At 37.4% G+C, this 24148-nt stretch overlaps 1 protein-coding gene across 50 annotated transcripts in view; it reads right to left on the reverse strand.

The window, feature by feature from the left end:
- NRXN1 (neurexin 1) overlaps positions 1–24148 on the reverse strand; it is a 1110734-nt gene that overhangs the window by 52432 nt on the left and 1034154 nt on the right. The window contains exon 1 of one of the 50 annotated variants that reach the window (XM_025992635.2): positions 1001–1279. The exons of 48 other annotated variants lie outside the window; for them this stretch is intronic. In XM_025992635.2, coding sequence (XP_025848420.1) covers positions 1001–1033 — 33 coding nt within the window. In that variant the 5' untranslated portion in view covers positions 1034–1279. Of the gene's footprint in view, positions 1–1000; positions 1280–24148 lie in introns of those variants that run through there. One more of the 50 variants, XM_025992634.2, reaches the window with a different exon arrangement.

Raw genomic sequence — 24148 nt, forward strand, 5'->3', positions numbered from 1 at the left:
CCCAGGGGCCTAAGAAATTTTTGAATGCCAAGGCTTTTCCCCTCTTCACGAGACTCAGGACTAGCTAGGAGGGTATCAAACAATTCCCCAAAGAATTCACACACACATGAACATGCACATGATCTCTCGCATACACAAACAGCAGTTTTAAAATCCTTTCCTAGGCTACAATTAAAAATATATATATATATTTAAAATTCTTTCACCTCGATGCATTTTTTAAGAATTAAAATCTTAGTATCTTTGAAATAAGCAAAATTTATATTTCAAAAATATAAACACTTCCAGTAATCCCGGACATGCATTTTTTTTTTCAGAAAGCAGAAGTCATTAGTGTAAATAAATGTTATTTAAATCTTACCATCGTGAAATATTTCCATTAGTTAATCAGGTTTAATCGTTGACCACTAATACATTTTCTGTTGTACCAAACATACATTTAATTCAGACATTCCAGCTTTACAAATTCTCCACGAAAGCCCACTCTGCCGCAAAAGCATGCATGGTCAGAATCTAAGCATATTTAGGCAAAATTATCACCAGGTCATTAACAATAATAAAGCAGTCTGGCAAGTATTGAAAGCAGCTTTTATTCATGCTTTTACTTGAACCAACTTAATACGTATATACATATACATATATATATATATACACACACACACGCACAATTTTTGGTTGTTTTGCCACAAGCATGCTAAAAAAAAAAAAAAAAACCTCGTAAGCTCACAAAAAGCAGCAAACAAAACTAGAAGCAACCATGCTCAGGGTTTAAGGACATTAAAAAATTAAAGCAGCCTTTCTACATTTCATACAGAGCGTGCATAAATTTGACATGCAACCTCCAAAAAATAAATACTGTAACGAAAATCTTAAAATCAGTTCATCCAAAAAGAGTTTATTCTCATTTTCATTATTATTGTTCTTAGGCTTCTGGTATCTTAAACCCTGCATGCTGCAGTTCTGAGCTGTGCTGAGCACCGGCTGGGAGAGAAGAAGCTACCTGCGAGTTTTCACAGTGCCATCTCATATCCATGTCTGTCTGGCTACCCTGCGTGCTTAGAGCTTTTTTCTTAATTCTTAATGGAAATCCTAGGAAATTTAGTCCATCCTCTGAAATCAATACTGGTGACAGGAGAGCTCCCTGACTCAGTGGGAGATCAGGATGATAAATTGCCTGCGCATCAGCCTGGCCTATCAGTGCCCTGCACACAGATGGGCGAGAAGAGACACAGAAAAGGCTCTATCCGTCACGTGTCACCGAGGAGCCAATGGCTGAGGCGCTACTGCAGGAGGAGATGCTGCAGTTCCGTCTGCAGTGGACCCGGCCGCTGGTGCGCAGCCCAGCCCGCGCCCCGCTGCAACCGTCCGGGCGCCGCTGCTGTCCCGTTTGCACCCTGGCTGCACCTGCAGACGGAGCGCAGGTCGCTCTCGGTCCGACCCAGATAAAGACCTATTTTCATGCACAGAGAGTTTTCTCTGCATTCCTTGCTAATCCACTGTGATCCCAAAACAAAAGAGAAACTTTTTTTTTTTTAAAAAAAACATCCCAACTCTTAACCTTTTAGGTGCTTCCCTTCCCTTAATGATCATGTTTTCACCTAATATTAAATTAGAAGCTTAGACTGTGCAAGTGGCATGCAACCCTCCTGACAGGATCGCCGCAGAGCTTTAGGGTTGCAATTATAATTTCATTTCCAAGTTAACGAATGACTTTTTTTTCTCTCTTTGAATGCCAAGTTTATAATGGGTGTTTTTATGGGATGACTCTGTAAAGGCAATTATACAACAATAAGGAGTACATGATTGCGCTTTTCTGCCAGTTAGAACTGCTCTTTAAAGACGATTTAAATCCCAATAAATATGCCATTGTATCAATCATTAAAAATAAAGACAAACAAGCACCAAAGGATATACATCTCATTTCCTAAAGCCTGAAGAACAAATGTGTTATATAGTGATGGGGATGTGGACTTATTTTTTGTCTTTCCTCTTATGTTTAAAATAATTCTTTGGGAAGCAAAGGCTCCACATCTGGAATACCATATGGAATCATATCCCTCAATACATCTGGTATATAAGTTGATCATTGTGTAATAACAGACATTTTGCACAGTTCTTCAAGGTAACAGATGATTGTATCCAGTCTGACAGGTAAGGTTATAAGTGATGAGACTGTGGTGTTTTTCAAATGGTAATATGATGGAGATTTTTTTAAAAAAGAAGCAGCTCAAAAGAAAGAGTGAACAACCTTCAGGAATAACAGAAAGAATACCAGGGCGCTTCTCTATCATTTTTCATTGCCCCGTTTCAATTATAACCATGCATTTTCAAGGATTAATTCTAACTCCTTTAAAATGACCCAACAGTACTTAAAAAAACCTGAGAATAAATACTGATAGATATGTCATCATCAGTACATTGTCACTGAGTTTTAAAATGCTGAAATTCCAAAGTTTATTTCACCTTGGAAACTATTTTTTAAACATATTCTTGAAACACTGACCCTGCCAAGTTTTCTGCAAATTTCTTTCCACCCTGATTCAGTATTGACTACCAGAAAATAATAATGCACTTTTCAAATTCTTTAAAATATATATTTCTTTGTGCTCATTCTATTTGGCCTATTTATTCAACAATAAAATAATCCTCAACAACCAAACTTTACTTAAAAATATTTTTTTAAGATTTTAAAGGTATTTATTTATTTGAGAGATAGAGAGCATGAGCGGGGATAGGGGCACAGGGAAAAATAGACTCCCCGCTGAGCAGGGAGCCTGATGTAGGGTTTGATCCCAGGACCCTGGAACCATGACTAGAGTCTAAGACAGATGCTTAACCGACTGAGTCACCCAAGAGCCCAAACTTTACTTTTTTAAGGGAAAAAATTATGGCCCACCCAGATGCTTTTTATCAAAAAGAAAACAATAATAATAAAACATCATCAAACCTATTCACTGCGCTATTGTAATAACCAAAAGTGGAAACTATTTAGTCATCAATAAATAAACTGATCAGATAAATTATGGTACAGTATTACAGTAGAGATACTCTGCAGCTGTAAAATATAATTTGGCAAATTCAACTGTTCTTATGTGAAAAGATCTGTAAGATGTAATGTTATTTAAACTAAAAAGGGACAACTTTTAAGTTGTTTGAAGTCTGGACACACTAAACACACACACAAACATTTACACACCTAAATATACAGTTCCATATGCAGAGGAAATTTCCAAAAATGCATAAAATATCAGTTAATAGTAGTTAAATCTGAGGAGCAAAGCTGAGTTCCAAGGTGGGACTGAGGCATAGTTTTATTAGCCCATTTTATACATTTTTCATCAAGTCTATGTATTACTTTCCTAATTTAAAATTAATTAATTTAAACGATGGTTTAGAAGAAAGTGATTGGTAGACACAAATGTTGAGCACAAATGTTGAGGGGAAAAATGGGGAGACGGAAGGATGACCTGCTTTTTTTATGCAAAGAACATAGGCTAGGTGTGGGCAAAAAAGGAGCTGCCAGACACAGGTTCTGGCAATTTAGCTGAAGACCTCCACAAACCATATTCATCTTCTACTACTTTCATCTCTGAATGCCTATAACAATACAAACCTACAGGTGTTAAGAGCTTTACAATTTGTAGTGACAATTCACCTAAATTATCTCTGATTCTTACAGGTGAGAACTGAGAAGTAAATGATTTGGCTAATTAGTGGAGCTTTGGGAAATTAACCCCTCCAAGCCTTAGTTTTCTCAGCAGGATGCAATTAGCAAGAAGTGGCACAGCTAACCATGAATCCTAATTTAGGATATTGTTTATTGCTGCTTTAAAGACAAGCTAATGCGCATGTTTTTTAACCAATAGTGGTGAAGGGCGAAAGACAAAACGAAATCCATTCTCTTGTGTTTCCTACTTGGCGCAACCTTATTTTATTCAAGAGACAGAACTTAGCTTATAGATTCTATTGTTCACTCTTTTTGTGACTGTATTTCAAATCCTAGGACTTTAAGGGATAGAAACATTAAAAAAAATATTGAGTAGGTTAACTTAAGTAAAAGGCTGATAAGTAGCACTGTTAAAGGGTCTTTGTGTTTTACACATTTTATTTATTTATTTATTTATTTATTTATTTATTTATTTATTAAGATTTTATTTATTTATTCATGATAGAGAGAGACAGAGAGAGAGAGAGAGAGGGAGAGGCAGAGACACAGGCAGAGGGAGAATCAGGCTCCATGCTGGGAGCCCGATGTGGGACTCGATCCTGGGACCTCAGGATGGTGCCCTGGGCCAAAGGCAGGCGCTAAACCACTGAGCCACTCAGGGATCCCCTATTTATTTATTCTTAAAGATTTTATTTATTTATTCATGAGAGACACAGAAGAGAGGGGCAGAGACCCAGGCAGAGGGAGAAACAGGCTCCATGCAGGGAGCCTAATGTTGGACTCGATCCCGGGGTCTCCAGGATCACGCCCTGGGCCAAAGGCAGATGCTCAACCACAGAGACACCCAGGTGTCCCCACACAAAGTTATTTTAAATCAGTAGTTTATGGAGGGTAATTTTGTCCCCAAGGGTCACTTGATAATATTTGGAAATATTTCTAGTTGTCACACCTGAGGAGGTGCTACTAGCATCTAGTGGGTAGTAGCCAAAGATGCTGCTTATCAAACTACAACACACAGGACAGTGAGTGTGATGAAGACTTATCTGGCCTAAACATCAATAGTGAGATTGAGAAACATGTACTAAATACTGTGCTTTTCTACCTTATTTACAAACAGGTTGAAAACAAAAAGTACTCAGTACTATGAGATGTATATTGTAAAGTGGCAAGTAAGCAAGTTTAGGTCTAGAGGAGAGGAGGACCGAGGACCAGGCCCTGGATTCCTTAAAGAAATCTTGGGGAAGAGGAGGTAAGAGAAGAACTGGTGTGGTGACCTGGAAGCCTATGACAAAAAGCATGTTAGCAAAGACAATAGGGTCTTGTTCAAATATGCAGACAGGTCAAAAAAATCTACTTTTATTTATTTATTTATTTTTGGCTTTACGATTGGTTGGGGGGAGAGCGCAGGCAGGAGCAGGGAAAGAGGGAGAAAGAGAGAAGCAGGCTCCCCACTGAGTGGGGAACAGCAGGAGGGGGCTGGATCTCAGGACCCTGAGATCTGCCACCTGAGCCCTGAGATCATCACCCCAGACAAAATCAAGAGTCTGACACTTAGTCAACTAAGCCACCCAGGCACGCCTTCAGTTTTGTCTTTAATTTAAACAAAGGGTCTGAGAAAGTAATCTCATTGCAATCAATAATACAAAAGATCTGAGGTCCTTATTCCTCTTCACATTTGGATTTTTACAGATGTGGCCAGAAAAGGTAGTATTTACAGGGACCACGAGAGGGCTATTTGGAGAATATGTGAGGAGGAAGGGGCTTTTATGACCCTCAAATTATACTTCTCAGGCTATTTATAAGTTGTAGCTACTTTATGGTCCACAAAGATGTACCCGTAAACAAGCAAGTGAACAACTGCTATTTCAGACCATCCCACATCATAGTGTGCAGAGGAGCAGAGAGCCACTGCATCCCCCATAGATATGATGTCTGCAGTCCTTCTCTTCCGGCCCCCACCCAGTCTTACCATCCATAGACAGGGTTTCTGGAAACAGAGTTCTCAGGGCAGCTTCAGGCCCTTTCCCTCTGTGACTCCTGTCAGGCCAATTTCCACACTTGGTCAAGCCTGTGGCATTCAGGGTTAGTGCAGCAGAGCTGAGATACACAGCCACCTGTATTACTAGGACACTGCAGCAGCTTTAGGTCAAATTTATGCCCTTCTGATGAGAAAATATTGCAGGAAAGCAGTAGAGGGAGGGAGGGAGGGAGGAAGGAAGAGAGGGAGAAAGAAAAGTGAGATCAGTAGAAAGATCTACAGATCTATTTACATACTGTGTGGAGTGAATGAGCATTGCACGTCATAATTCTCTCTAGAGAGATCTTTACGAGTCCAAGAGGTTTTATAGTTTGCATAGTCCAACTCTTTGATTTTACAGATGAAGGACTGTGATGCAGAGAGGTTAAATAACTTGGTTTGAAATAAGTGACAGTGGAATTCTTCCCAATCCAGTCAATGGGTAAACATGATATTGGCAACTTTCAAGATGCTTTCAAAAATCACCATAATTATCAACCAGAGTAAGACTTAGAGGAAGGTGAAAATAAGATGTCAAATAAGAGACAAAGGATGGCTTCCAATATTCCTCCTTGCCCTAGTGATGCTGGATTAAGGCACTGAAAGCTTAGAGAAGGATCTTCCAATGAGCATTTAGAGGATATGAGACAAAAAAGGAGATTTGAGTCTCCTCCTTCAGAAGAATAAGCCTATCTGCCGAAGACTTTTTTTTTTTAATGCAAATTCCCTTGTCTGTATTTGCACCACAGTCATGATGAATGAGAAGTAGGATGCTAGGATGACTTTTAAAAGACATATGTCAGGAAGTAAGCTCTCCTTGTGAGAGAATATATGTGGGGGAGATATTCCGGATCATTTACATTCTTTTTAAAGATTTTATTTATTTATTCATGAGAGACACAGAGACAGGCAGAGACATGGGCAGAGGGAGATGCCCTCTGGGACTCGATCCTGGGACCCGGAGATCACACCCTGAGCCAAAGGCAGCCATTCAACCACCGAGCCACCCAGGGGTCCCAAGATCATTTACAGTTTTTAAGAAAACGGGAAAAATAGAAATGCTAGAAAATCATAGTAGATTGTCTTTGTTTAAAAATTTTATTGTTTTTGCTTTTTCTCCCCATAATGGCAGTTCTAGTTTGATGCCATGGAGCACCACTAAACTTCTGTTAACTATTAACTAAATATTTGCAAGTACATATTAAAGGTAGGATGTGAATTAATGTCTAAATATATTTTATATTTATAATGTCTAAATATATATTTCATATATTCTATATCTTATTTTTCTGCTACTTTATTCTTGTGGGTTTTGTCTTCTACAATGATTATTTCTCTAGGTATACAAGCTTTTTAAAAAGTAAAAACACACAAAAAAACTATGCCTCATATAATCTTTTTGATAACATTTTACTCTAAAATTTATTATATTAATGTTAAAAATAAAATAAACTGAGGGTCACTTAGGTGGCTGAGGTTAAGCATCTGACTGGCTCAAGCCATAATCTTGGGGTCCTGAGATCAAGCCACATCTGACTTCCCACTCAGCAAGGAGTCTCCCTCTGCCTCTGCCCTATCCCCCCAATCATGGATGGGTGCACGGTGCACACACACACACACACACACACACACACACTCTCTCTCTCTCTCTCAAATAAATAAATTAAATCTTTAAAAAAATAAGAAAAATAAGAGAAATTGAGGCTCGGGGGGATTAAATAACATCTATACACATGAAGCTGGCAATTAGAAGTCTACTTGACTGCACAGCAAATGTTCTTCCAAATGAGAACTACCCCTGGTACTCCACAGTAGTTGTTCTGCATGTTTAGTATGCATAAGAACCAAGGAAGAAATTTGTTAAATATCCGTATTTCTGGACCCTTCCCTGGAGAATGATGCTGCCTCTGACTTAGATGGATCCTGAAACCTGCATCCTACCTCCATAATTTAAGAACCTCAGGATTATCTTAGAATTTCAAATTCAGAATTCTTTTTCAAGAAAAGCCACGTCAAGAGGATTTCTAATGAATGGAAATAGGAAGCTTTTTTTTAAAGCATAAAATGAGAAAGTGTTGGGCTAGTGTTTACCAATAGAGAAATTGGGAGAGATCAGCACGTTAGCAGAAAATAAAAAAAAAATATAGGTGCTTTAGAGACATCCATTAAGAGACAGTTTCCCAAACTGGACTTCACAATATAAAGAATATTTTAGTTGAAAATATTTTTCAGCAAGAAAGATTAATGTGCATAGAAGATGTATGTAATTAGTAACATTCTGAAGAATAGGATGACTGTTTTACAGCCATGGATAGATATGGCACTTGACTGCCTTGTCCCTACCACACTCCTGCAATTAGAAACCATGAATATGCAAATATCCAGGCAGGCCCCTTATACATATCCTAAAATTCATTTATACTGAGAGGAGTTTTCTTAGGATGGCTCTGTAGACCTCTAGATAGAGGTAAGCTTCCTTTTATGAGATCAGAATCCACCGGAAATCATATCAAACCTTCCCCAATTGTTTAAGACAATAAATCCACTCAGAAAGAAATCCCTAGCCCATTTCACGCACAACAATGATTCATGAAGATGAAGTGAGAGTGCACTCTACAGAAATCTCCTCTTCATTGCTTTTCTCCCAGTTGGCTTCTAGGTTGGGCAGTCTGAGGTCAAAGGGTAACGATGCTAAAGCATACTCTTTTCAGAGTAATCTCTTTAGGATTTATACTGCTAATTTCTAACTTGTTCTTATAATTTTCTGAAATTTTTGGCATGCTATATTTTTAAAAAATTTTTGACAGTAGGATGACTAATTGTTCAGTTTGATCCAAACCCAAGAGCTGAAGGACAAAGTTAATAAGGAACTGATTCTTTCAGGATATATATTTTTAAAGATTTATTTATTTATTTGAGAGCAATATATATATATATAGAGAGAGAGCATGCAAGTACATGTGAGCGGGCGGGGGGAGGGAGAGACAGAGAGGGAGAATCCTCAAGCAGATTCCCCACTGAGCGCAGAGCCTGACAGGGGCGGGCTCAATCTCACAACCCTGAGATCATCACCTGAGTTGAAATCAAGATTCTCCCACTGAGCCACCCAGGTGCCCCTGATTCTTCAGGATGTTGTGGGTAGGATAATGCCTCTTACTGAAGAGATGCCAGTGACCGAATATTTTTGGTGGCTAATTGATGAAAAGCGTTAAGCAAGAAAGTCGCAGTCTGTGATCAAGTCTATTAAGAGGCAGGAAGTAAAGAAAGGAAGGAAGAAAGAAGAGGAAAGGAGAAAGGAAGGAGGGAACAAAAAGTAGAGAAAAAAAATACAAAACCTTATAGATAGCTGAGGTACATTAATAGACTGTGGGAAACTTTTGCCTTTTAGTGAACACAGCTTACCAGACATCAAATGTAAGCCTCCTTTCTCCCTGCTCCCGTACTCCTTGATAATGGACCACACAATGATGTCATAAGCAGTCAGAATGACTTAGAAGAGATACCTACACAGAAGCTTATGCATGACTCCACAATCCTAAGCATGCACAGAAGCGCATGCACAAACAGAACCCACATTTTTACTTACTAAGAGTGAATAGTTTCCATTAACAAAACTGTGAAACCTAAGATGGGAATAAAGCTCATCTTGGAAGAAAATCAGTGAACAGAGAAGTTCTCACATGGTCACTCTTATAATGTTACATGAGAAAGCTCCAGCAGGCAGATGCAATTATTCCATACAGATTCAATATTTTGTGATTATGGTTTCCAAATTTAAGATGCCTAAGAATTAGAGTGTTTGCTTAAAAGCTAGTTTTCTAGACCCATCCTGATCTACTTTATTAAAATTTCTAGCGATGAGAGTGAAAAGCTGCGTGCTTATCATGTACTCCAAGTGATTTTGATGCAGGATTTTTAAAATATTTTTTTTTAGATTTTATTTATTTATTTGACAAAGCAAGAGCACAAGCAAGGGGAGTGGTAGGCAGAGGGAGAGGGAGAAGCAGGCTCCCTGCTGAGCAGGGAGTCTGACCCAGGACTCAGGGCTCCATTCCAGGACCCCGGGAACACGACCTGAGCCAAAGGCAGATGCTTAATTGATTGAGCCACCCAGGTGCCCTAAGGCACTGTTTAAAACCTTCCTTTGAGAAACACACTTAACTACATCCCAACCCCAACCCTCTCTCACTGTGATGCCAGCTTTGGATATGTTGAATTATCCAATTCAACTCCAAAAGCACAATGTCATTCATTTTGAGGGACAGAGATTGGAAAATCTAGAGAGATATTAGGAATGATGGGATGGACAAATTCTGAAAAGTCTTCCTAGAAGAGACTGCATTGAGCTTGGGTCTTGAAAGTGGTAGAGTTAATTATTTCAGCAAAGGCATGAGAGAGTAAAAGTGTTTTTCTTTAAAATTAAAAAAAAATATATAAATGATAAGCTCCTTTATGTTTTCAACTGGAGGACATAGCAACGCTTGTAGCACATGTGAAAGTGTCGATTAACATTAGTTGAATTAGTAAAAGACAGGACCACAACAAAGTCAATCTATAAAAAAAAAAAAAAATTCATTCACAAGCCTGTGACCACCTTCACAAAACTTTTTGTTGTTAATGCTGTTGTTATTGTTTTGATTTCATTCCATGTTCTTTCCATATCTTATCTGTACACACATATAATTTCAAATAGTTATAATAATAAAGATACACTTTCTTGTTTTATAATTGAATATGATGGCATATGCATTTATTTTTACTTTGACTTAGAATATCATTATCATCATTCTAACAAGTCAAAATGGTACAATATAACTTACATGACTATTTTGTATTTTTTTGGATAATGGATCCATTTCAATTTTATTTTTCTGCTATTGTAAATAACACTTTTCTTCCCGTGTATTTTTTTCATAAGATAAATTCCCATAAGTGGGATTACTGGTCTAAAGACATAAGTGTTTTTATAGATCTTGAAACAATCTGCCAAAGTACTTTTCAAAAGACTTGTTCTAATTTTCACATTGTCTCCAGCATGCTATGTTCTATTACATCTTCACTGGTGTGAACATGTTGTTTTTTTCTATCTAGAGATGCCCTTTTCCCATTAAAAAAAAAAAAAAAAGTTCTGGTAAACTCCTACACATTGTCTTATACCAAGCTCAAATGCTACTCTTTCTTTCAGCCTTCCCAAAGCTCCTGGGCAGAGTTAGTCATTATTTCCACTGTGTTCCCAAAGTACTTTGTAATAATATCAATTTTAGTACTTATCAAATAGTTTCATGTTTGTTGTTTTTTCTGCTTCCTAGATGATTAGTAACTCCACAGTTAAGCTTCTGTCCACTTTATTTTTAGAGTCTTACTCTCTATCACAAGGCTGGGCGTATATTATACATTCAACAAAGGCTTGTTATGTGAGTGGATGAATGAAAGGGTAAATGTGATGCACAAGCCCAAGACTCTTCCTGTATCCCTGAGTAAAAAGGCCTTCTTTCACCAATTCTATTATAGGCCATCCAGTCCGAAAATGATTTGTATTATTGTAGTTCTGTTCTGTAACATTTATATATTTTTAATATTTATCTTTGGTAGATCTATATTTTATATTTTTACTGATCTACTTTCAGGGTCTTGTTGGCATGATTTTGTGACATCCTGTGAATCAACTCTTTGAATACTTAGATAATAACTTTTAGGTACACCAGAGTCAGAAAATGTTTCTTTGTAGCTCAAAATGAAGCACCTTTTATGGATGAAATGGATTAGAAACCACCTGTGAAGACTGTAGCATGCACATGGCCCCACTATGGAGAGAATACAAATTTTAAAATAGCCCCTGATACTACTTAATAACATATAATCAATAATTATTCTTATATATCACTTTATGAATTTTGCCACATTTCAATATATATGCTCTCATTTTATCCTTTACCAAAACCTGGTAAGAAATACACACAAAGAAAGTATATTATAATTAAAATTTAAAAGATAGGGCAGCCTGGGTGGCTCAGCGGTTTAGCGCCACCTTCAGTCCAGGTCATGATCCTGGAGACCCATATCGAGTCCCTTGTTGGGCTCCCTGCATGGAGCCTGCTTCTCCCTCTGCCTGTGTCTCTGCCTCTTTCTCTCTGTGTCTCTCATGATTAAATAAATAAAATCTTTAAAAAAATTAAAAGATAAGAAATGTAAAGCATAGAAACATGACTAGCAAGTGAAAAGTGAAGGGCTGATAGTCACATATTAATGAGGCATATCTTAGCCTTCGTTCTAATAAAATCATTAGATCTTGCTGAATTTTGTTACTTAACCAAATTGAGAAAATAGGCTGTATAAACTAGACTGGTGGTTTAATTTTTCTAAAGATTTATTTATTTGAGAGAGAGAGAAAAAAAGAAAGAGACTGAGAGAGAGAGAGCAAGAGCAGAGCAGAGGGAGAGGGACAAGCATACGCCTGGCTGAGCAGGGAGCCTGATGCAGGGCTTGATCCCAGGACCCCAGGATCATAATCTGAGCTTAGGGCAGATGTTTAACTGACTGAGCCACCCAGGTGCCCCTAGACTGGTGATTTTAAAACAAACTAACAACTTTTCTGGCAACAGAAACATTTTTTTTTCTAAAAGGATGCTTATAAATAATTCATTATGAAAAATAAATAGTATCAGAAGACTCTTATTAAAATCAGTGTCAGATGGGGAGTTAGTTTCTAGAACTTATGTCCAGAAAAGCAAAATAATAGACCATTCATCCATTCACTCACTGTCAATCATTCAACCAATACATAGTACAGCCTGACTAGGCAAAACAATAACAACAACAACAACAACAACAACAAAACAACAACAACATGGCAGGCAGGGGGGGTAGGAAGAATCCATCAAAAAAGCACACACATATATACACATACACACTGATACTGTATCTTATAAATGCCACAGAAATTATATTCCATAGAAAATACTCTGGGGGCACCTGGGTGGCTCAGACGGTTAAGCGCCTGCCTTTGGCTCAGGTCATGATCAAGGGTCCTGGGATTGAGCCCCACATTGGGCTCCCGGCTCAGCGGGAAGCCTGCTTCTCCCTCTCCCTCTGCAGCTCCCCCTGTTTGTGCTCTCTCTCTCTCTCTCTAATAAATGAATAAAATCTTTTAAAAAATATTCTGAAAGTTCAATGACAAAGTATGACTTCTAGGTCCATATGCTATATTGAGTTTCACACGTCCACCTAAGGAACAGAGTGAGAGGATATGAACTGTTTCCTATCTTGTGATTGTGTATAAGCCATGTAATCTGCTGATGCTGGAGTGTCCTTGTCTATGCAATAAAGGGACTGAGTCACTTTTGCCAACCAAATGCATGTAACATGTGACCATAGGGAAGAGAGTATCTTAGTGGTAAAACCATGGGAAGTGAAATCAGACAGATCTGGTTTCATGACCTAACTTTGGGGTTTAGATCAGTTAGTTAGCTCAACTTTTCTACGTACCAAACTTCTTCAACCATAAAATGAGAAAAACGGCAGTACCTAGCTTTTGAAATTTCCCATAAGGTATAAATGAGGTTATATAGAACACTTAGAAAAACTGGCACTTATTCAATGGTCAATAAATAGTAGCAATCATCATTAACCATTAACATGAAGAAGTTGCTGCTGGGTACTGCATAGACTATTTGAATTTTATGATTCTACATAATTTATTTTTGATAAGGTTCACTCGACTATGGAAATAATTAGTAGTCTATATTTAATAAAGGCCAAAATCTTTGGCAAGGTAAATACTGTTATTAGAATTTTTAAAATTATGTACAGTTTCATGCAAAGTCTGGAAAAGATGCTACATTTTATTTCACAGTGAACTAGATTTTGCCCATTTGGAAAAATGCTAGGCTTTATTTCAATCATCAATTGTATGTGGACTCCAGTTTGATCAATCAAAACCAATGAAATCGTTAGTGTGCATTGCATTTTGTCATTTCCATAAATGGTAACTGCTTTAAAATCCTCGACTTCATCTCCACTCTGACAAGCATGATGAATGGAGGTCCCAGGCATGACACACTCCCAGGCACATTCCCAGCAGGCTGGCCACAGTCTTATCCTTTCTCAGTCACTGAAGAAGGCATATCAGTCACTCATGCAAGTGAGTGTGAAACTACCTCAGACAACCTTGAATCTACCTTGCCTATTATCTAAGACAACAACCACAAAATATTCACTCACCTTAGAAGTTAAACCATTATTATTATTATAATGTTACTTAAAACATACTTTACATCTGACTGGGACATACCAATTTTCACTCTTAAAAATCATTAAAGACTCCAAAAAATCTTCTGTTTATGTAGATTATATCTACAGATATTTAGTCTATTACAAATTAAGTTAAAAAATGTAAAATATTAACTCATTTTATTTTATTTTTTATTTTTTTTTTAAATTTTTTTAATTTTTATTTATTTATGATAGTCACAGAGAGAGAGAGAGAGAGAGAGAGAGAGAGAGACAGAGGCAGAGACACAGGCAGAGGGAGAAGCAGGCTCCATGCACCGGGAGCCTGACGTGGGATTCGATCCCAGGTCTCCAGGATCGCGCCCTGGGCCAAAGGCAGGCGCCAAACCGCTGCGCCACCCAGGGATCCCTATTAACTCATTTTAAAGTGACAAAAATAAATCCATCACATGTTAATATAAATGACATACATTTAAAAAATAACTATTGGGGTGTCTGGGTGGCACTGTCAGTTAATTGTCTGACTCAATTTCAGCTCAGGTCATGATCTCAGGGTTGTTGAGAGCAAGCCCCATGTCAGGCTCTACATTCAGAGCAATCTGCTTAAGACTCTCCCTCTCTCTCTCTGACCCTTCCCCCACTCTCTCCCTCACTCTCAAATAAGTAAATAAATCTTTAAAAAATTAAAAATAACAATTTAAAGATATTTTGAAAGGCACAGCATTGTTTCACACTTTTGTAAATCCTTTAAATAGGACTTAATAGAAGATATCTGGGGAAAATATCTTTCTACATTCAATGTGTTGCAAAACCATATGTCATTTCATTTCTGAAAAACTCCAGTATATTCTTGGGGAAAAAAATAAGAATGAAAAGGGCAAATAAAATTTTAGTATTATAAAAGTCATTTTGACTTCACTGAAAAGGTCTTACAGATAGATCCCCTCCACCTCCTGCAACAAAATTCCCTGGACTATACTTTGAGAATCAATGCTTTAAAGTTTCTATAATATTTAGAGACTACATTCATTTAGTACTTTTTAGTATTTAATTTATATCTATGTGCTGTTCTTGTTTCCCTGCTTGAAAGCTTCCTGATGGAGAAGATAATGTCTCACAATCTGTCATTTATAGCATGTGGTAGGCTTGCATAGAACTACAGTATGGCAACAGCATGTAAAATGTGATTAACTGATTGACTGATGAAATTCATGTCTCTGGTCCCTTTGATGACCTTAAAATATGTCCTAAGTAACATTTATACAGTTTGTCAAATTGTGAGCCCGTTATGTCAACATTCAACTTAAATAGAAGAAGTTAATTTTATCTGAATTTATTCCAGATGCAACAAAGTTGTTTTCCTAGGCAGTACCTGTGACTTAAAAGAGAAATATGACATAAGAAGCTAGAATTCTAGGGAGATTATTGTTACATTTTTTTCCCCTGTACAAATTGCCCTGACACATCAGGCAGACAATATTTCAAGGTTTAATCAGTTTTTATATTTAGTTGTAGTTTCACAACTATGGAATAATTGAAAGCTAATAGCATGGAAAGAAACTTGAGTCTGTTGATGAAAAGCTAGAGTTTCACACCTCTATCAGTGAAAAGAAAAACAGCAACAAATATCATTATTATTTTAATTTGTTCTTCTTCAAAATCAGATCCTTTGAGAGACACCCACATAGTAACTCAGAAATGAAAGTTATACGTTTATCCCTGCTGAACTGCTGTAGAGTGGGATGGTTGGCAAATATATATATATAAAAGAATGAAAGAATAAAAGAATGAAGCAGTTCTCTTAAATTAAAGGTTTTATTGCATAATAAATAATTTCTTTGATTCTTATAAAATCATTCTATTATCTCCAAATCTAGGGAAACCCACAGAGAGACTTAGTGCCTGCCATTGCCTTGGTAATCAGATAACTGTTTTGATTACTCTATTATAAAGCAGCACATTCTATATGAAAAAAATACTTTTCCCTCCTAAAACCTGGGTGGGTAAAGAAAATAGCTGCTGTATTAGGAGATAAAAAGAGGGTTGACTCTTCTGTGTTGACTCTTCCTTTGTCATAAGTCACTGGCTAGGAAATAGGTTAGTTGTCTTTAGCCTTCAGAGGAGTTCTGCAATATCTAAACTCATGGCTGAATCACAAAGCATAAGGCCTCAAGGTTTAGTGGTTTGGCAAGTAGAGTTCTCTTAGATATTTTATCCGTAAACTAGTTTTACTCTTGACCTACTCACATAGATAGAAAAAGAACTCTAAAGCCTGCCTGTCCTACTTATTCAACACTTATAATTATGTTGACATGCCATTGTACAAGTGAGTCTGGGAAGCAAGGAATAGGAAGAGATTTAGGAGTGATGGATTTTGGAACTTTAAAACATACATGTCTGAAATTCTAATAATCGAAAAATGTTAGTTGATGTCATATGTGTCATACAACAGGGTTAATAAAAAAAAATAAAACAACCTCAGTTAGATGGTATTGCAAATGCTATAACTAAACTTGCAACTGACTAAAAAGCAAAACTGTCATCAGTTGAAAAGCATCCAAAAGAAATCAGGTAGGAATTTCTACTACCTGTTCATTTGCATGTGCAGTGGACACTTTGAAACACTGTCCAGCAGAATATGGCAGCCAGACTCTAGATTATTCAGTTTGAATTTGAGTAACTGTAATTGTATGCTATCCTGAGTTTCTGAATGCTAGTATTATTTAAATCTTAATAAGCTGGTAGGTGGCCTTCAACTGCATTGCAAAAATCCAATTTCAATGGCTTGTGTGTTACTGGCCTATAAAAAAGCAAATAAAGCGCTTGGATTTGTGGTTGAGGTTGCAATCCATTAAATGGTACCTTGGGGCCAAGGATCTGAATGTGCAAATCACTATGTTAAGGTTTCTTAAACCTCTGTATAAAGAAGACCAAGTAAGTCTTTCAACAAATATGTGTTGGGTCTATGAAATGGCAAACCTACTTATGACTGGATACAGTAGTGAGTAAGATGATAAGGCCCTTCCTCCAAAGGAGTTCATCTTCCAGTTAGAAAAAGTCAGAAAACCAAGAGCCAACCAACAAATCATTCATTGTCAATGCCCTCCAGCCAGAAACATAATATTAATTGTCGGAGTTGGGTTTATTAATCATTGTAGCAGGGGATAGCACATGCCAAGGGGAACCATGGAACATTCAGTAAGGTGGTATTAGGAGAGACTTTTTAAAGAGTTTGAGCTTAATTAGGAGATTTGCAGAAGTGTTTAAGAAAGCAGGACTTTGTTCTGGATAACAGGCTGTCAGGAAGTGGAGGAAATTCTATGACTGACTGGGCATCTCTTTAAATCTTATCTATAATAAGAGCAGATGAGAATGAGGATAAACCTATGATTGGTAGATAAGTAATAGTTACTTATTTTACCAAGAGAGGGTTTAACATTTTGTGGCTTTACAGAGACTTTGGTTTCATAATTTTGTAAACAAAATAATGATGTGATCTTGTTTTCCTTCAGTAGATCATGGTCTCAGAGTGACTTTGTCTAATGTTAGCGTTCTCTGAGATTGTTTCTCTCCAGCAGGCAAATAACACAGTCTACCTGTGAGTGCCAGGCCAGCTTCTAATGACACTGAGGCCTCACTGTATGGGTGTAGGCCAGTGCCCAGATATCAGGAGTAGCTCTTCTCTACCAACCATCCAACTGACCAAGCAATACGTAAACAAATTTTAAAACATCAAAGGGTGACGAACAGGGTAAAAGGGAGGACTGTTTATATTGGGTATTCACGGAAAGCTTCTTGGACTGGAACAATCAGAAGGAGCTAAATTATGGACTAGTTGGGGAGACAGTGTTCGTGTTCCAGAGAACAACTATGCCAAAGCCCAAAGGTCAAAAAAATTTGCAGCATCTGAGGGACAAAAGAAAGATAGTGTGACCCAAGAATGGTCAGTGAGAAAATGAGAAGGCAGGAGAGAGAGCCGGGGAGGTGGCGGGGGGTTGGGGAGAGGTAGGGAATTGAGAGACCTTATTCTGACTGTAATAGGAAAATCAATGGAAGTAGGAAGAACAGAATAATGACATAAGTTTGTTCACATATTTAAAAGATCAGTTGTATGGTCAACAGAAAATGTGTCATGGGGTTGCAGAGTAGATGAGAAGCTGAGATACAAGTTAAGAGGTTTTGCAGTGTAGACATGAGGTAACAGTGGCTTGCTGTAAGGTGGTGGTGATGATGTATAGAGGGGACTGTTTTGAAGTCAGTGTTGTGGGGCTTATTGATGAGTTAATTTGGGAGGTGAGGAGTGGGAAGGAATGAACAATAACTTTACTATTTATTGGGTTCCTGATGTCAGTGATAATCTTATTCATCGTATCATTCTTAAATCCTGATTCACAGAGGGCACTGGATGCTGAGTGAAAGAATCTATGTTGTGGCAAATATTGGCACAAGTAGCAATTGTCCACATTTATTAACTTACATTTGAGGTTTGGTTCCTAATTCTCTCTATTGATTTGTAGGTAATTTAGTGGTAGCAAAGTGCAAAATAACCCAGGTCTAGATAGAACAACTCAATCAAGGTAATACTGTCATGAACAAGTACTAAGTATATCTCCCACCTATTTAGTAAATACATGCAGAGAATGGATTTGGAGAAATTTTAATAAACAGAAAAATAGTAGGTAATTACTTATCATTGCAGATAAAAATCTCACTGATTCTGAATGTTGTCCTTAATCACCTTTGATAGGGTGTCTAACCTTATCCTCTTAACTCATGTGAATGGTCTGTTTGCTTGTCTCAAAGTGGTCTTAGAAAAATTGGCTGTGACGATATTTGCTGCCTCAAGTCAAACTTTGAAACTCACGCACCTATCAGATGGCATTATCTAATTTCCTGCCTTGTACTCAGAGAGAATTACCTTGGAACAATACAGCTTTATAATTAAGTATGGGAAATATACCACTGCTTCTCCAGAATCACACTGGGCTCCTTCCTTTTCTCTCATAAGAGAAGTCCCTCAGGAAGCAGTAATAGAGCTAGTATGGGGGCACACCTCATTAATGCCTATGGAGGCTCATAGCTGGAACCCAGACTTTGTTTCTAGTGTGATGATGACTCCGGCAGAGAAGCCTGGGCCTCTTCAGCATGCTTTCCTATTGTGGGACCCAATAGTTCAAAATATTACTATGTGAAGGCAGGACTGGGTATATAAATTGGGTCTATAAACAGGAGGGATACAGAATTGGGTATCTAAACAGGTGGCTTCTTTGTCTATTGACATGTTTGAGGCCACAGGACCTATAAAGAGACTAAAACAGTGTAGTCGAGAGGTTTAGTTTGGGAATGTCCTTGTGAGGCACCAGAGGAGTAGTTTCAGTCCACAGGTAACATCTTGCCTAGTACAACACCAGATTAGCCAAAGTTATTTACTGCATTCAACCCACTTCTACTCTTGAAGGTTAGAGAATACTTAAACTACACAGGTGAGAGCTGTTGGGAAAAATACGAGTATCATGACCTAGTTATGGGTACCTCCAGTCAGGTAAATCATCCCAGCTAAGGGAACTACTTCAAGGAAACAAAGACAGAGAGCGGTCATCCTAAGGCCCAGAGGCAACCTCACAACCATTATCATGATTCCCTCGGCCGGTCATGCTCATTCACAATTATTTGATGATACGAGCAAATCACAAGCTACTCCACTTTATGTTAGGCAAAAGGTGAGAGCGAATTTCTAGAAGTTAATAAACAGGTTAGCAGTTTTCTTTCACTCTGTTCAGAGGACCATGGAAAAATTGCTGAAGTGTAAAAAAAACAGGATCCTGTCACACTGCTGTCTCACATCCAAAGCTGTGGGAGAATGAAATATCGACATATTTACGTGTAGTTCTTATAATTTCACCCAACTCAAAAGAATGACTGAAATACTCCTGGGTAACATGAACACATCTGGGGAAGGGAGAGAAAATGATCATTCTTTCCAATCTCCTTCGCACCTCTCTTATAGCTAAGGATACACATTTCTTGCAGTGATTGAAGAGGGTGGTAACATCTGTCAAATCTGTGAAATCAAGACATGAAACTCATTTTTAAGATCTCAGTAGAGGAGAAAAATGAGAGAAAGGTAACTTGTAATTTCTGCCAATTAGATATGCAGGAAAAACTAAGTGAAATGAATGCTTTGAAAAAGAGAGAGAGAAAAACCCTTATTTGACTTTTTAAAAATTGAATTTCTACATTTTAATAACATTGTCATCTGTAATTATAGGAGGGTTGAAATTTTATTTCCCCTTTCTGAGCCCTAAGTTGGTCTTCTGAGAGAAAATAAAACCTTAAATATAATCATATATTAAAAAAAAAAAAAACCTGCTAAAGCCTAGTACCTTTCATATTATTTTCAACAATCAAGATACTGGAAAGAAAGGAAAGGAAAGGAATATATTCCATATATATATATATATTCTATATATATATATATATATATATATAAAATATAAAGAGCCTGAGTGCATGTCTTTTGGGTCTCATGACTTTGCCAAAATGACAGGGTGATTTCTAGAAATTCATCAATTCTTTCAAAAAGCATTTACTGAGCACCCATCATGGGTGGTGATCTGTACAGGGAGCTGGGAGTAGGGTAGGGGTAAGCATGATCTACAACTACAAATGAGATGTAGAATATGCCCTTGAAGATCTCATGGTCTAGAAGGGGAAAAGACATATTATTTTCTACCTTGAACTAAAACTGTTTGTGTTTGAGTCATGAAAAGCAGAGATAAATACTATGGAATTTTATAGAAGGGGGAAATAGCTTCTTACAAGGAAGAATCACAGAAGAATTCTAGAAATATGCCTAGAAAAAATGGGATATGTTTGGACATGTACAGAAGGTGGAAGAATATTTTCCTTGCAAAGCAAAACATGAGTAAAGACATGAAGAAAGAAAACATGGTGGACCAACAGATGGTTCCATTCACCCAAAATGAGGAAAAGACAGTAACTAGAAGGATAGATTGGGGATTTATAGTATGTGGTAAACTAAAGAATGGTCACCTAAAGATGTCCACATCTAATCCCTGGAATTTGTAAAGATGTTACTTTATATGGCAAAACAGACTCTATAGATGTGAGTAAACTGAAAATCTTGAGCTGGAGAGATTATTCTGGATTATCCAAGCAGGTTCAATGTTATCAGAAGGGTCATTATAAATGAAAAAGGAAGTCAGAGTCAGAGGAGACATGATGAAGGAAACATGGATCAGAGTGATGGAAAAAGGGGCCAGTGGCCATGAGCCAAGGAATGCAGGCAACTTCTAGAAAATGCAAAAGACAAGGTAACAGGTGCTCCCCTAGAGCATCCAAAAGGAATGCAGCCTTGACAATCCATTTTAGGCTTCTGACCTCTAAAGCTGTAAGATAATACATCTGTGTTGTTTCAAGCTATTATAACAAGGTACTATATTAACAAAATATAGAAAACACGCAAAGAGAAAAAGATTTGAGAGCAAGATGCTGAATTCTTTTGTGAACACAGCACATTCTTGAAATGTTGGTGGGTCAATATAGTGGGTGGACAGTTAGAAATAAAAATTCATGCCTCCTACCAAGAGATAAAGGTGCATAACTCTCAGAAGCAATTACTAAAATTTATTATTATAGCTCATAAAATGGAATCATTGAAGTGAGGCTATCGACCATTGGGAAAATTTAAGTGACGTGTATTCATGAGAAGGGAATGATTTAGTTAGGATATTTTGACATAGGTTGTTGGAAGAAGTGATTTTATAGTATTATTAGCTAAAATGTCTTCATCTTAACTAGTCTGTGATTGTCCATAACCAAAGTGTAAGACAACCTACTATAGATAAATTCACGGATGGAAAAAAAGACCTTCTAAAGAAAACTACCTCACCCATAAGTTCCTTGGTTTCTGAAATGTCTTTAACAGGACATTAATCATTCAACTACACAAATATTTCTGAGTACCTACGAGTGCAAGGCAGGGTTCTTTATTCATCTTTTACCAAACACAATGCTTGAGAAGCTTACTCTCCCTTTTCAGTATAAACCTGTATACTTCCTCAAAGCACCATACGATTAGAGAGACTCTCCCTAAATTACTTTTTCTTCCAAGGGCATATAAGGTTTAGGTCTCCCAAAACTGTGCATGGGCTATCATTACCTTACAGTTTGTTCCTAGGGTTCATCTCTGTAGACTGTAGGGAACCAGAGGACAGTGCGTGCCCGGGCACCCGAGGAAGCTAGGTAATGGGGTTGCAGAGGAAATGTCAGACAGGGAGGGAAAGCCGGTTCAAGGAGGCTTAAAACAAGGATAATGAAAACAACCTTTGCCTATTTCAAGTCCTGGGTTGGCCCAGATCACCACCACTTCAGGGATTTTATAGAATGCTGCTGCACTGCGTTTGCAAAAAGATAGCCTGGTCAGCAGAGTGGGATGACCTCTATAAACAGAAATGCAATGAATTTAGCCATTACAGAAATTTCAGGGGCAATAGGACACTGCAGTCTCCACTCTCCTGTCCCAAAGTGCAAACCTCTCAGGTCAACCAAGTAAGTAAAGGCAGGGCAGGATTAAAACCTTTCCTGCCCTAAACTATGGAAAGATGATGCTATGTCCCTCTCTAAGCCAGTGCCTAACCTAACACCAGAGAACGACATTCACATAGTATTCCACAAATGATGCCTCCTGAGTTTAACTGAATATTATATCTATGACCCCTGAAATCATGCAATAAGATGGAAGACTCCACCGCATGTAATTCTTACATAACACACACATTTTGTAAATTATAAAATAGGTCTAAGTGGATTCTCTCCAAAATATATAATTTCCCATAATATATGCTTGGTTGACTTTTTTGAAAGTACCAAACTTTTTCCCAAAACTTTTTTTGGGGAATATCCACTTTTTTAATATGCAAAGCACACGTTAATTGAAGCATGACTCTTTAAGTAACAAATCAGAAGTAAAATGAGCCAGATTTTGCTAAAAACCATTCTGAAACATTATTCACTTCCCCATTCTCTTAATCAAAGGACAATGAATGTAATTTAACTTTTTTTAGAAAAAAAATATAATGACATGGATTTCATTATTATGAATGATAATTATTCTCTGTGACACAGAGAGTCCCATAGGAATTGTTGAGGTATATTGAGCTTCTTTCCTCCACTTGAAGTGGCCTAGCTGCCTTTTATCTTTTTTAATTCTGAGTAAGCTATTTATAAATTGTCTTGGGCCTTTCTTATTGGTATGAGATACACTGGTTGTCTTGTCTTATTGCTCTCCCTGTAGTCAGCCTGCCTGCTTCCATCAGCCCCTATCCAATAAAGCATGATTTTCCCCAAGTGTCAAAGCTTAGGGAAATTACCTTACAGTAGGGTATTAGACCAATGCTTTCTGAAATTTAATGTGTAACAACTCATTCTGGGTTCTTGTTACAGTGCAGATTCAGACCCACTGGAATAGGAACTGAAATTTTGTGTTTCTAAACATAAAAGCTCCCAGGTGATGGCCATGCTGCTGGTCCTTGGAATACACTTTGAGTAGCAAAATATTAGATAATCATGTCTTTTTTTTAAAGAACTGTGTCTAAACTAAAGGTAAAATAGTTCTGAGGAAAGGACTGAATACTAGTCTCCCATAAATAAGTTCTAAAAATATAAATGTGGACTTGACATTTACTCTCTCCAAAATGATTTTCCTTACCATCTCCTGGTCCCACCAAACAAATCATATCTCTCTTCTCCACACTAGCACAGAATTTAATTTCTGCCTCTCTTACATAACTTATATCTTTACAGACTGCTATTTGCATATATATGTCAAATAATATACTAGAAGAGGACCGAGTCTTACATATCTCTATATTCCTTAAAATTATGCTTTGCCCCCCAAATAGTCTTTGCATAAATGTAGAGATTGAAGAACCAAGGACTATTAGGTTCTTTCCATATAATTTCAGATTCTTTATTGTATTAATTTGTTAAATAGGTAATTTAAAGAATGAAGCAACATTATAATCAAATACACCCACTGCAAGTTCTAGTAAACTGTTAGGAAAGTAAAATTTGTTCTCAGACTTTCGGCATCTTTGTGCTAAACATATCCCTGCCAGTTTCCTTCTCACCACCTACATACCTAATAGAATACACACAAATCTGAATATATATCATCCTCACAATCTTCAACTTTCAAAATCTTCTCTGAAGAG

This window comes from Vulpes vulpes, chromosome 16, assembly GCF_048418805.1.
Source record: "Vulpes vulpes isolate BD-2025 chromosome 16, VulVul3, whole genome shotgun sequence".
NCBI classification, from domain to species: Eukaryota; Metazoa; Chordata; class Mammalia; order Carnivora; family Canidae; genus Vulpes; species Vulpes vulpes.